This window comes from Sinohyriopsis cumingii, chromosome 15 (assembly GCF_028554795.1).
Source record: "Sinohyriopsis cumingii isolate HCF-2022 chromosome 15, ASM2855479v2, whole genome shotgun sequence".
NCBI lineage: Eukaryota > Metazoa > Mollusca > Bivalvia > Unionida > Unionidae > Sinohyriopsis > Sinohyriopsis cumingii.
The window spans coordinates 127,334,305-127,349,411 of record NC_142975.1 but is presented as its reverse complement, the minus strand read 5'-3'; the positions used below and the strand labels follow the sequence as shown (position 1 = coordinate 127,349,411).

Sequence of the window (15,107 nt, the reverse complement as noted above, 5' to 3'; positions counted from 1 at the left end):
AACAGAACCAATATTGTCTGCTGCTGGCAAAAATATTAATGAAGCTGCGCAACAACGATTGTCTGGTTCAGAAGCTGATCAACAACAAATAACAGAATATATGATTGCAATTTTAGTAATGAGAGGTGGATTTGGAAGGCAAGCCGTCACGCAAAGGTATTAGACAAAATCAATACTGTAAATGTGGAAAATAAAGTTTCACAAAGGTTCAGTTCAAAGATACATCGGATCCCTAATTAGGCATGGGAGCGCGTGTGTTGGTGAATCTAAGCAAACGAGATCTGCTGTATTATTCACACACGGCTATGAAGCACAATAAACTAAAAATAGAATTACATGTGCTGGGCACGTCCAGGTTTTCTCGTTCATGTGAGGCTTTCTTGGAAATTTGTACAGAATGATGTTGGTGTTACCGATTACCCTGCCAATAACATAATTGGTTTTGTTAACGAAGGAATCATGGCGTTTTTCGACAGTGCACGATATTCCATCGATGAAAAGTAAATCGCGTCAATTCTTGACAACTTTGATCATGCCACGATGATTTGTTGAATCACCAGATCCAGCGATGATTATGCTTATGATTATGATTATGCGGGTCCAACCATGATAAATCAAGGACTCATCTGACAATACAGATCATATAATATATACATTTCATCATCTTCCACGGGATACCTTTGTGGATCTAAAACCTGCTGGTATGGATGTTGATGGTGTCCCTATGATATCTAGCACTAATGCCAACGCGGTTCTGGAGTTCAGTAGCCTCGATTACAGCTTCCTGGTGAATCAATGAGATTTTCGAGTCTAAGTCCCCTTAGTCAAATATTTGGGATTTGCATAGATGTTTGCAAAGTCATTTTTGCTCCAAACACACAGCTACTTTGTTTCATAAGAACAACTTTAATGATGCGATTTTGCACGCTTATCTTGTACCTATTGGTAGAGTTTTATTAGAAATATAAACATTGTTGATGCCTGTGCTAAGCTCTGCACTGTCTACATAACCAGTTTGTTGTAGTTTTGCTATTTAGGACCGCTTCAAGGCTGTTATTTCTTGCACAGACCACAGACGCATACCCATCAAGTGTTATGACAGGACAATCTACAAGGAAAATAAATACCCAACATGGTCTTACTGCACCAAAACATGTTCCTGCCGTTTCAACTTACAGCGCGAGACGGTGAACAAACCCATACCAGAACGATATTTGACAATTTAGGCTTTATAATGATTAAACGCTAATCATAAACATTCGGAAGAAATTCGGCTTAACTACAGAGATACCACGTGCTTATCACAGTCTCTGTTAATATAAAAATCTTGACACTATCTTGCAGATTTCCCAACAAATTTGTCGTATATTATTCCCAATTTATTAATTTTCATTGGAACATCTGGAGTTGTTTAGACAGTCCGTTGTTAACATATGTTTGCATGTACGCGTATGTAATGCTGGCGACAGTTATCGATGTCAAGCGGTAATTCTTTCTAACAAGACTTTGTTGTTGGAGAATGCGGGTGGTCTAATTAGAGTTCTTGAGACGTCTGTGGGAAATTGATAGTGTAATTGAACCTGTTATATCTTTAAAAATGTTATTCTATCACGAAGTAAAATTCAGATGGAAAAAATTAAAACAGCAATAAAAATTCGATCATGGGGTCACACTGAAACTTTCTCCAAAACTTTAACCGGAATTGTATCAGTCGGGTTCACCCAAACATAACTCAGTCAGCTTAATACAGCCAATCACAATAACACCTCAATGACATTAAAATTATCCAGATTAGTGTTGATAAAATGACAAAAGACCTAGTAGAATTTGCCATTCCTTGCGCTGTTGGCAGCAGCAAGCTTCAGCGACTGAAAAAGCGACCACGTTAGGAGTTGTCGGAATTGCATCAGGAATAGCTTTGTCTCATATGAACTTGCACCAACCGACGCAGTTGTTCATTATTTAACCCACGACAGTTGATGATAACCACTTCTTTTATTCGACGCTGAAGTTGCAAACTCGGTTCGACGTCCCTATATGTAATGATCATGTTGTTGAAGTGTTGCATGCAGTGACAGGGAGCAAAGCTTCATCATGTCCAACACCAAAAACACACTGATTTCACATTAAAATACGTTTAATATTATATAAATTGTCTATTAATAATTATGGACGTTACACAATCGAACGACCACGTGGTGCTGATAAGGATCTAAGCAGGTATGCCATTAAAGCGGATGTGACTACATGTATCAGTCGTGATGTTGATAACGTCAACCAATATGAGCTTGTGATTTATTTCCAAGATCAAACTGGTAAACTTTGAACATCTAACATGGACATTCAAGATATTGTTGTCAGGCTTAAAGACTATGCTGCATAGTACCTGCCTGAAATCGGTGGTATCAGAGACGCTGGGGTGTCTGTTGCATTTGTCAATGAGTATGTTGATTCTGCCAATGACGGGATGAAACAGTGCGTGGATAAACAGATCATAAGTATGCAATCACCACCAGAAGTAGTACGTTCGTTTACAGAATACCTAATACTGACCAATGAAGGAGAGGATGCAACCGAATATAAAAGTATATATGGTTAAATTGTTTTAGATAACGTAAATGGTTTTGATAAACCTAACTCTAACATCTTAACGGATCATATTTTTTTAATGTATTAAGTTATTATAGTTGATGGAGTCAAATGATATCATTGATATATAATCAGTAATAAGACATAGTGAACCCAACAACAGTAATTCAAAATGTTTCGTATATGCAAGATCAGTTTCATTGTTAGCTAAACATAAAACTCAGATTGAAGCATTTCTCGTCTATCCAGTCAGACACTTAACTGTCATAGGCAATTGCGAGTAAGATTAGATCTGTTATTACATAAGAGTAATGGATTCTGACCGCGGTGATACAGTTGCAGAATTTTCCGACGAAGTGTTAGATCAAGCGAGTGCTAACAGTGATTGTGGTTTTGTTCCACTTATCGATGTATATCTGCGTGAAAACAATGTTACCAGACCCTTGTATACACCGAAATATAATACTGTTAAGAGTCAACTACAAATTGATATTTGGGTCCAGCCTAATAAGTCAATACCAAGTAGAGGTCAGCTTGGTGTTATAGCATTAGCATGTGAAAACACTCAAGCGTTGAAGGCACAACTAGGTTCAAGATCATTCAGTGATTGTTTCTACAACGAGGAAGTGGATTTCGCGAGAACTCCGCCAGATTACGTTCACCAACAAATATATTACACCGATGTTAACTCAGCTGAGACAAGAAGGTCTCGACTGTTATTTAAAACGGACGCAGTTGTCCGTGTAAAAAGTTTTGGACTAGGACGAGAACGTTTGTTCCAGACAACATTTAGTGCTGTATGTTTTTAAATGAAAAGGGCGCTTCACCACCAGAACACACAATCGCCGAAAATTTAAATGTTTCGCAACGAGATAGTGAGTGTATTACAGCTGTGCCAGTAAAAAAAGTAATTGATTAGAAGTACGTGCGCGTTATGCATCTGGACCTGACGAGTGTGGATAGGGTCTACATTTCCAGCAATTGTACTACGACATTATATTACTAATAGAATAACTGTGATGGACCATCAACAATGATAACGACGTACAAAAGTACCAGAAACGGAGCAACAGCTACGATATAAAATCACCAAGAGAATCGAGTACATCGTGAAATACAAACACTCATGTTTGGTTGTAAATTATATTTGTGGGCATGCAACAAATATTGGTCCTGGTGTGACAGGAATCACAACCACAATTACTAATATAGGCACGACAGCCGGAATCGTTGCTATATCGATAGTAACCAGTGTATCTGTTAGTGCTAGCAAATTACTTTTGTCACGATTAATTCATGACTCTGGTGACTTTGTTGGTCACTTCACTTTTCTGGATTATTGGGCCAGGGCTTGCATATAGTATGATCCGTTTGCTAAACTATACAAAATTTATGGGTGACAAACAGCCGAGACCGATATCAGGAGAAAAGACAAAAGCCCTATAATGACACTACTTGCTATTTACACATATCTGACATCATCTATGAACAGTTTATCATATATCTCTACATGAGAATAATTAAAATCCACAACGTCTTACTAATGGGACATATCACATTATCAGAATTGTAAAACGTTGTGAGAAGAATGATAACTGTTTCACTGCTACTTCCGTATTCGAGATCTCACTTTTGCAGAACATGAAAGGTCATCTCCCGGCTTTCCCATCATACAAACGCTCAATACACTGGAGAAATCTTTGGCCGTTTTAAGAACGCAAAAGTCGTTTGAAGGTTTATTTCTCTTTTGTAAAGACCTTAATATTGTGATGACAGATTGGCACCTTTAGTACAAATATAAAATTAATTGAAGCCTTGGTTATTTTCGTGAAATCTGGAGCAAATCGACTATCACAGGCAGATTTTGTCTTTCTGAAGAAGGTGTTTAAAGAAAATATTGATCGGTGATACTCCGCAGATGCGGAGCTATATGCTCACATGGTTTTATGGAGAAGGATTGATAATAATAATAATAATAATAATAATAATAATAACTGCAACAACAGCAATAATGATAATAATAATGGTATCTCATTAGTTATGGAAGAAAAAACTCGAACATATCAACATATAATATATAGAATATTCGTGTACTGAAATACCCATCATGACTGCCTTCTCATTCTCATTCACAGACGTAAACACCACACATTATTTTTATATTTGTTTTTATTCGTTTCAAGCTATTCTGTTTCTCAAAATAAGCAAAGATACATGCTTGACACGGATACTTGTCTTAAAGACCTAATGAGACATAAAATGAAATGTTAACTATTACTTTGAAATGTGCATATAAAAAAGAAACAGTGAAGTAATTTATGAAACAAACAAGAAAAACAAAATAATAAATTTCAAAACTCACTTGGACGTGATATTGGTCCAAAGCAATGTTTCTGGAAAATATGTCCTTGTGAGACGAACATCTTGCAGCTGTGATTCTACAAATATCTTTCCAGGGATATCTCCGGGGACAGGTGTCGATAAGAGATATGGATTGGGACTGGATGGTATTAATGTATTGAACATTTCAGCGGCCATTGTGGGCATCACTGCATAACCGTCACCATAGGGCATCATACCTCCTAGCATAAGAGACATTCCATGGAATCCTGCTGATTGCATGTTCATAGCAAATGATGCTGGCATAAAACCTAGTGCAAAAATTTGATTAGGTGGTAAACATATGTAGAAGTAATATGAAATGGGGCTTTGCCCCACTGGCCCACCTTGCGGCCTTTCCACCCATCCTCGTCTCCGCCCACCATGACAATTTTTCCCTTATGTGAGCGTTTTCTGTTGTTTACTTTTAATTTTGACCCCGTACACATGCAAGCAACCATGTGATTCAGACATGGTGGGTATTGTCTCGTCAGGATGGAATTGTCGGCAAAAAGGCCTTTGAGACAAACACTGCCCTTTTATATTATTTGCTGTAGTCTGCAGTAATTGTATAAAGGAAAAAATCCTACAGATTGTACTTATTCAGACAAGCGTAAGGTAGCGATAAGTAAACGTTTCTTGCTGACCCATGCAAACGAATGTACTTATATCAATCTCTGTAGTGTATTGATTTCTTTACAATGTGTTATAGTATGGTATATGTACTTGGATAATTTGATACTGCAGAAAGAATATATAGTTGCGTTGGGTAGAGTTGTGAATATCGTAATGAAGAAATGCTGTGGTGACTTATATAAGAAGCCTCATGACATTGGGATGCAAAAAGTGCAAAGCTGCCTGTCTTGTAAAATACGAACCCCTGTGGCAGAAGATGTCATTATGAATATTGTAGAAGGCAAATATTACGTGAGGGATTAGGGGCAAGAATCTGACTGAAATGTACCATCGGATTCAAATCAGGTAGTCAGTTTTGTCAACCTTGTGGTTCTGTTCGTGAGTACTATGAAGCGAGCAGAAATAAATCAAAACTACGAACACCCTTGCTTCCAAACAGATACCACCACAACTAATGAAATAAAAGAAATAATAAACAGAATTAAAGCGATTGCGTTTGTAACCCTGACAAAACGCCAAAATAAAATATGCCATCGACAACATTTCTCAATTTGTTGGCAGGCCACCGGTTGGCATAGCAGCAGCAGCAACAAGAAATAAAATAGCGGTAAAATAATTAAGACAATTTGCACATGAAGATAATCTCAGAATATCAAGAGGCGTAAGAAAAGCTAGCATCCTTGTGGTATTATGTTCGGTTAAACAAAATTTTCTTCGTGCTGAGAATGAACCAAAACGTCGTTTCGCATCTGCTATTGCTACTGAGGAAGCTGATAAGGTTTGTGCAAACAAGCAACAATGACAAGTCCAGGAACTCACATTTAAAAAGCGTGGAGAGTTGGACAATTGCGTGGTCATTATCCCGCCCAGCATTACATCGGGCAAAGACGTTCGACGAGTATTTACAAATATGATGCTTCGAATCGTAGCGAAAAGACGTTTTCTAAGCAAGTATCTGCTTATGCCACTTAGTGATGACAAGGGTGGATTTAAAACTAGACTGGTCCCACCGAGGCTAATGAAAAATGTAAAGAATGTTGACAGTGGATGTTTTCAAAATGCATTTTTGTCGTCACTATATCCGATCAGTGATCACCAAGACCTGTCTCGAAAATACCGTCGACACCTGGGTAAACTCAACTTCGGTGTCATCGCATTTCCTGTGTAGGTTTCCAAAGCCATAATGAAGAAATTTGACATTCGTTACAAAAGTATTGCCGCTTACGTTTAATAAAGTGTTTTATCCGTTGGCATTATCTCCGCATGGTCAGCACAAACGAATTTTGATTGACTTATTGATGTTGAGTGAAATTAAAGAAATATAATAGGCATTGCACTAGGTATGGACAAAGGATATTTGTCGATTTCTTAACCGATAGAGCAAGCACAAGGGTTAAAAATTCCCGTGCAGTCGTTGGATGCACGTATTCAACAACCAAGAATTGCTCACCAGTCATGACTTTACTGCGGTGGTATCAGTGAAAAATAACAGCGCACAATAATACCTAAGCATGATAAAGACACAGTCAAACTTGCTACAGTACAACAAAAAATCAAAGTCCCGTATATCATCTACGCGGATTTTGAATGCCTGAATGTTTCAGTAGAAAGCTTTACTTTCACAGAGGCAAATACATCCAGCTCTGCTAACACAGATACAAATGCGCCTGATATCAATCGAACAGTACATGTCGCTGAGCAACCACTACGCCGATTCTGTTATGTAGTGGTACGATGTGATGGCAAAACAGAGCAACCAGTTCATTATCGTGACCAGAGCACTAGCTCTTTTAACACAGTTGATGTATTTCTTAGATCCATCGAAGTTATGGCAAAATGGATTAGGCAACAGTCCTATTTATCCGCACGCAAAATTATGACTGATGATAACATTTGTGAGACCTACGCAGCTACTCACTGCTTAATTTGTGAAAAACCTTTCATTGACAAAGAGCAACATCCTTCCTCCGATAAAAAGCAAAGCCTGTCTAACGATCAAACTAAAAGTCCTGGTTCCAACGTTTGTGATCACTGTCACATCACTGGTGCTTACAGATGTGCCGCACACAGCGCGTAGAATTTGCAGTTGATAATTTAACACAACAAAACCATATTTGTATGGCTCTGCATCACTGCGCGGGCACGATGGACACTTAATAATGCAACCAGTAGCCACGGAATCAGAATCACCGTTAGGAGTGATCTGCAACAACATGGTAAAATACATGACGTTCCGGCTGGGACAAATGCAGTTTATCGATTCTACACAGTCTATTAATTTGCCCTAGGACAAGTTTGCGAACAATCTAATCGAGAAAAAGTTTGAAATCACTCATCGAATCTGTCTAAACAATATGGATTTGATAAAGAGGAAGGGTGCCTATTTAGATGAGTACTGAAACAAATTTGCTTACACTCATTTGCCACCGATCGCAGCGTTTTACTCATCGTTGTCACCTGAAGGTATTTCAGAAGAAGAATAAAAACATGCAAAGAACGTTTAGTGTGAATTCGAATGCAAAACCCTTGGTGACTATCACGATCTGTATCTACGTACCGATATGTTATAGTTCACCGATGTGTTTGATAACTTCGTGACACTGCCATGCACGTGTACAAGCTCGAGCTCGCGCATTACGTCTCATCACCGGATATGGGATGTGATGCATTGTTGCTCAAAATCAAAGCCAAGTTGGAATTTTTCCCTGACTTTGATCTGTGTCTGTTTATCGAGCGATCACTTCGTGGCGGAATATCTATGTCAAGTCATAGATACCGCTGTGCTAACAACTCAAATATGGATGAATACGATCCCATTCTTCGCAGCAGTTACATCATGTATATAGACGCCAATAACACTTACGACTGACCATGATACAAGCACTTGGTGGATTTCAGTGGCTCGATTCTGCGCACATTGATTTACAAAAAACACGTGAATGATCACATCATCAACAGTGACCATGGATACTTCTCTGTAGTTGATCTTGGAGTATCCTGTGCATTTACACGAGGTAAGCAAAATTTACCCGCTGGTCCCAGAAGCATTGCCGGTGCCCATCATATGGTTGTACCCGTATCAGTGCTCGATCATTGATGACTGAGGACGCAAATACAATGATTGCACAAACCTGGTACCTAGCCTTAGGACCAAACACAAGTATTTATTGCACCTGCGAAATATGCAGTTGTACTTGCGATTGGGTGTGCGTTTAACCATGATTCACTGAATGCTTGGATGTCGTCAGCAAGCTTGAATAGCTCCTACATTCAGATGAATACAGAACTACGCACAAAGACCAGCAACGAATTTGAAAAAGGACATTGTCAAGCTCATGAATATAGCCGTGTTTGGGAAAACCATAGAGAATCTGCGCAAATTAATCAGCGTCGATCTTGTTCCTGATAGTGAGGAAGAGAAACTTTCAACTCTCATTGCAGACCCAGCCTTTGAGTGCAGAAATTTTTTATGGTGGACATAATGCAGTTTGCAGTATAAAAAAATCAAAACTTCAGCTGACAAATCCTATGTATGTGAGTTCGTCCGTGTTAGACTTGCCGAAGCTGCTCATGTACGAATTTTACTTCAAGATCAAAATGTTTTTTCAGGATCGGGTCAAGACGCTGTGCACCGACACTGGCACGGATGCATATCACCACCAATGATGTATACCCGGACATAGTACATCCAGGTTTAGTCAACGAATTTGATACCCACGAGTATTCGAAAGAGCATCTGTTGTGTCGTAACGGAAATAGAAAGGTGGTTGGTATGTTCAAAGACGAATACCCGAGAACACTAATCGAAGAGCATGTGGGGCGGCAACCTAAAATGTATTCGTTTATGCTTGGGCAAAACAAAATATTACAAAGGCCAAAGGTGTTCCGAAGGTGATTGTGCAAAATGATCTCAAACACGAATTGTACCTGAGTGTCTTTAGACCGTCGTGAGTCCACACACACGGCAACTATAATCCGATCCAAGAAACATCGCTTGGGTGTATACCGATGCACCAAGTTAGGATTGTTCCCGCTCGACACCAAGCGATATATACTCCACAAGGGAATAACCCCCTACCAGAGTGGACATCGTGCTATTGCGAGTCAACTTACTATTGATACTGGTTAGATGCCATCGTAAATCCTGGCGCCATTTCCGTATTTGCTGCAGCTAATTCCAATTCCTCTCTCACAAATGCACGGCTTGGAGGTTTTCGCGCGGCAGGTGCAATTGACCCCTATCTATAACGTGTTGGTTGTCTTGTGGTATCAATCCGTTAAGAAATAGTAAATACGTCTACGGACCATACCGGGTCAGTTGTTTGAAGTTGTTGTTCACCTCCCAACTCTACAGGTGCTAACAAATACCAAACAAACTTGTCTCTCGAGTGGTTGCAATGTTGTTGTCTGTAAAATCATTTTCTGAACAACAGTTACTGTTTTTTGACGAATTGCATTGCACGATTTAAGTTCAATCGCGCATGTGACTTAATTGGTAAATGCTGCTATGACCAATAAAAGTCGTGCAACCCATCTCTGACACCGCTCTGATGCCATCAACAATTCCTGTGAGTATTCATGATCGAATAACCGTTCTGCAAGAGTGCTATTAAATCGTTCCACAATAGCTTTGTCACGATGTACACTGACATGTCCGACACATACTCGCACATCGTGTTTATTCAGCATCACAACCACATATGTGAGAATTTCTGTGCCAGGATCCGCTTGTAACAATCGTACCCATGTGAGTTGGCCGCTTGCATAAATACGCTCTACTGCTTCTGCGACATTTGCAGAATCTTTCGATGTCAGCGTCTCCACTTCATTGTATCTGGTAACCACATCGACAATAGTTAGCACGTATTTATATATCCGTAACTTACCTTTTCGATCCCTGAAACAGTCTTGTGGAATAAATAATAATAAATAATAAATCAGCTTGATGGACCTCCTTTGGTGTTTGGACATCAAACTAACAGCGTGAAATCTTTCTTGGCGCTGGTAGGAAAATTTGCCACAGATGTTGTTTGGTAAACAAGCTATCCCACCAGTGACCATAGCTGCACTGGCTAACTGTTCCACGGCGGCTTCACCTCTCCAGTAACAACTTGGACTGTAGTATACTTTGAGTAATGTCTTTCTTTCTGTGTCCCTTGTATATTTTTTGTTTTATATTGGTACAATTGTACTTTTAACTAGTGCCACCAAGTGCAATCATGTCTTTCATACCGTATTTAATGACCCATAGTGCGATTCGTTCTCCCAATGCTGAATTAATCGCATCCAAGTAATGGATCAAATCAACATCAGCACGTGAACTTCCACTGATATCATTAAGTGATGTACAAGCATGGTTATGTCGGTAGCACGCAGCATCAATGCGGTTGATAGGTGCTTCGCCAGGCCTTGGTTGATTGTCAGAATCGAGTCGTGTCTTTTAGCCTTGTACCAGGCAAACATTAATTGTATCCAAGAAGGTGATTTTCACCTGGATATTTAATCCATGGTTTCCCTGGTAATTTTGTTAGTGCGGCCGAGATATCACCGAAGCCGACGTTTTTTTTTAAACCCGACCCTTTGCACGAAAACTGTTTTGCTCCACATGGAACAAAAGTTCCAGTTATCGCTGTTCGTCCATTACGTGTCTGAACTCGAGTTGAATTTGAGGTGCATGTTTTGGCGCAAAATCTCACACAATATAAAGATATGATCGTATTTATACGACAAAGAGTTATTGAATGGCATCACGCAAAAGAAAATTCGCATATTCCCTTGGCAAGAAAATATTGTATCAGTCATTGATTTCTCTGCAGTGGCAAAACCAAAATCATCCAGGCATGGTGATGAAACTGTGTTTCAAAACTCAGTTCATGCACTAATCTTTGGCTCTGCTGGATCCGGGAAAACTCAACTGTTTAATATGGTATGGTGAACCCCTGGGATCGCTTGTACGTGACTGCGCTATCTGCTGATGATCAACTATATTATGATGTTTTAAAAGATTTTCAAAAAGCGTTGAGTGATAAAAGATAGTTGAAAAGCGATGGTGCTAGCACCACCATTGATTTAGGATCTACCATTGACAAAGCACCTACCATTGACGATTTGCATGCAAACAGAAACATCGTGCTGTGTACGATGATGTGAGGCTTGAAAACCAAGTCAATCCCGCACAAATATTTACCCGCGGACGACAAAAACTCATGGAGGTCATCTATTTGATTGAACAATATGCGTAAAGTGATCCGCGACATTTCTAACATGTTGATGATATTTGGTGGCATTGACACTCAAATTCTTGTGAAATTCATTTGACTCGGTGTACAGGTTACAGCACGTGCCATGAATTTCGTGACATGTTTGCGAGGATTACCCAGGACCAGCATAGGTTTGTCATAACTGAGTTGACGGGAACTTGCAGTAGAAGGATAACTATAGAGCTGGCCTTGATGCTTAAATTTAACAATTAAAACAATAAACAGTCATATACAAATTTACGGTTTTGATACCATATAATCATACGAAAGACGACGCGGTGAAGCTGCTAAGCAATACCTAGACATGCTTGAAAATGTGATTGAAGGCCGCGGATGTGTTAACGACATGTTAGAGTCGCGCAAAACTTCACGAGAAGACCTTACAGAGGGGTGTGAATAAACATTTGTGCCGCTGAATAAACTAATGATCGAAATTGCAAAAGTCACCAAAAACAACCGTACAGCGTGTGGCAGCACCTTTTGGAACAGAATAAGCACATGATCCATTTCGTAAGATAGCCAAACGTACCAAAGATATCAAAAATGCTAGTGCAGCTGCAGATATAATAACGTGTTTGTCACTGATGATCGAAAAGCAAAAGATAAAGAATACGTTAGCTTGAAGAATCACTTTCTTCACCACTACACAGACATCGGTCATTGATGCATACCCCGAAACAAACTTTTAATGAAGAAGGTCGCCAGTGGATCAACAGTGACCCCTACCGTACAAGTCTTAAATATCCCCTAACTGGAGAGATTTTGTGATCCAAGAACTATCAAAGGACATAAAAAGTGGTTTGGGTCAAGTGTGTATACAAAGAATTTACTGGACTAAAAAAACCTTTGGCATTATGTTTAATTCTTATGAAAATATACTTGATTAGATGAAAGCTGGTAATGTAGAACTTAAAGTATCTCTGCAAAGTACAGGAGAATATCAGCCAGCCTATAATACTTCCACGACAGATATATATATATATATATATATATATATATATATATATATATATATATATATATATATATATATATATATATATATATATATATATATATATATATATATATATATATATATTTATATATATATATATACTACCCTTTGATACTACGACAGAAGTATATTCGGATCGACCAATATTTCTCCTTAAAATTGAGGCAGACGAATATTAACATCAAGCATCCGCACCTCAATCAAAGCATGTGAAACACCCGCCACTAAACGTTCAACGAAAAAGAATATGCTCAACCACCAGCAGAAGAACAGACTGCACCGATACTTTCCTTTCCTACAATGAAAAAACAGAATAGATAGACGAAGATGTACAATGATTGGCACAACAACCGATGCCAAGAATTACACCCACAAAGCAAGGAAAGGGCCTTATTGAACTGTGTGACCCTAACAATCTTGCGGATCGATTGAAACTTCTTATGGGATCAGTTCTTGCGTGCAATGCACCCGAAGGAATTAATGAAGCTACATCGATTTGACAGCGCTTGATCACTAATGATCGTATGGACAGAGAGACATATCGCGCGCTGATGCGTGAACTTGTTACATTCGTCATATATGCGACACCAATGATTAGTTCTGAAACAATTGATATGCTGATTGTGCTACGTGGAATCTATGCATTAGTGAAAGAAGTAGTTGTAAATATAGCCCAGTGCATTACCACAAAGATTATCATCACATCAACGAAAAAAATTCAGCGTGATCTTGTCTGCAGCTGTGACCGCTATAGAATCACACACATTTGAGATCGCACTGGCGTCGCCTTCAGTGAATTACAGTTGGCCTAATCATCGATTCCAAACGTTTGTGATCTGCTCGCAAATAGCTCATTTGTGTTTTCAGCAGACACTGGTACGATCTGCAATTCTACTGAACTCTTCTCTGGCGCGTACGAGAATCTATGAATGAATAAATTCAATGAAGAATTTCGGTGCTGACTGGCAAAGACTCTAAAACTTCTCTACGTGCCCATAAGCCCACACTCTGTTCTGTCATTGCAATAGAATTTCAAACGTATGCGGTTGATCTTGCACGGTAGGCAATAAGATCAATTTTAGGTTGGCCTGGGAACATTCCAGATGATAAACAATTTTTACGTTTGGGATATCATATCGCCACTGACATCGTGAGAATTACCTGAACAATGCAGGTCAATGTAACTTGTGACACCATCAGTGGCAACTATGAAGGTACGTCTGAAACGACAGACGTAGTTGTTCATGGTTTTATTTTATTTGAGTTTTCACTAACCGTGGATCTAGGTGACTTGATATCGATTACGCCGCAGCACCTATGTATTTTCCATGCCTTAATAATCGGCTGACCCATATTCGTTTTCCCCTTGTGGATGAAGACTGGTAACTAATTCATCTGGAAGGTGAAATTTTAATGATACAACTGTATATTAGAGACCGACCTGACATTTAATAATAATAACAACAATGACAATAACGTGTAGACGTGTGAAACCCGTTCGCGTTGTTAGCGCTAGAAAACGCATGTACATGATCTATTATGGAACTAGGCTCAGTGTTGTTCCTGTATTATTTGCGAGTGCACCAAAAGCATTCACAGCCATATTATCGCACGCTGATCCCATCGCTAAGCAAGTAAGAATGCGATTTGTGGATAGTGTTAAAAGGTCTGCTGCGGATTGATTAAAACAACTGGGTTTCGCATACAGCTTTGTCGCTTCGAGATCGAATAAAGCGATTAATAACAGGAGTAGCAAAGACTGCTATAGTTACATTACCATTAACAGAATAAGTTGGTAAAATCTTTAAAGAAGCCGCCCAGCAGCAATTAACAGATTCAGCGATTGCACATCTAGTAATGGAGAGAGGATTTGAACGGTATTAAAGAAAATCCTTAATGAATAATGGCCCAGTTCAAAGATGAATTTGATTCAGCATTTGACATGGGATAACCTGCATTAGTGGATCAAGTAAGTGCGATTTTCAGTATTATTCATACCCAGTCATATACCTCAATCAGTTAAAAATAGAATTGCAAGTGCAAGACACATCGAGAATTTTTTTTCTCCATGTGAGGAATTTTTAAAAATTTCGCGAAAATTGGAACGCGATAACAATAGCAATTATGATGTAAATACCCTTGTGCGATTTCTCAACAACGCTATAATTGCGTTATTCAATAGTGCACGTTAGTCCGTCGTTGTTGTTCGAGGCTGATGGTGGTCGAATGAGGCTCATTGATGCACC

General features: G+C 39.1%; 1 protein-coding gene across 1 annotated transcript in view; it reads right to left on the bottom strand.

Annotated features, from left to right (window-relative positions):
- Positions 1-15,107, bottom strand: part of LOC149782723 (CD109 antigen-like) — a 264,351-nt gene that overhangs the window by 95,280 nt on the left and 153,964 nt on the right. Inside the window, exon 19 of the mRNA XM_089934226.1 lies at positions 4,952-5,240. Coding sequence (XP_089790352.1) covers positions 4,952-5,240 — 289 coding nt within the window. The remainder of the gene's footprint in view (positions 1-4,951; positions 5,241-15,107) is intronic.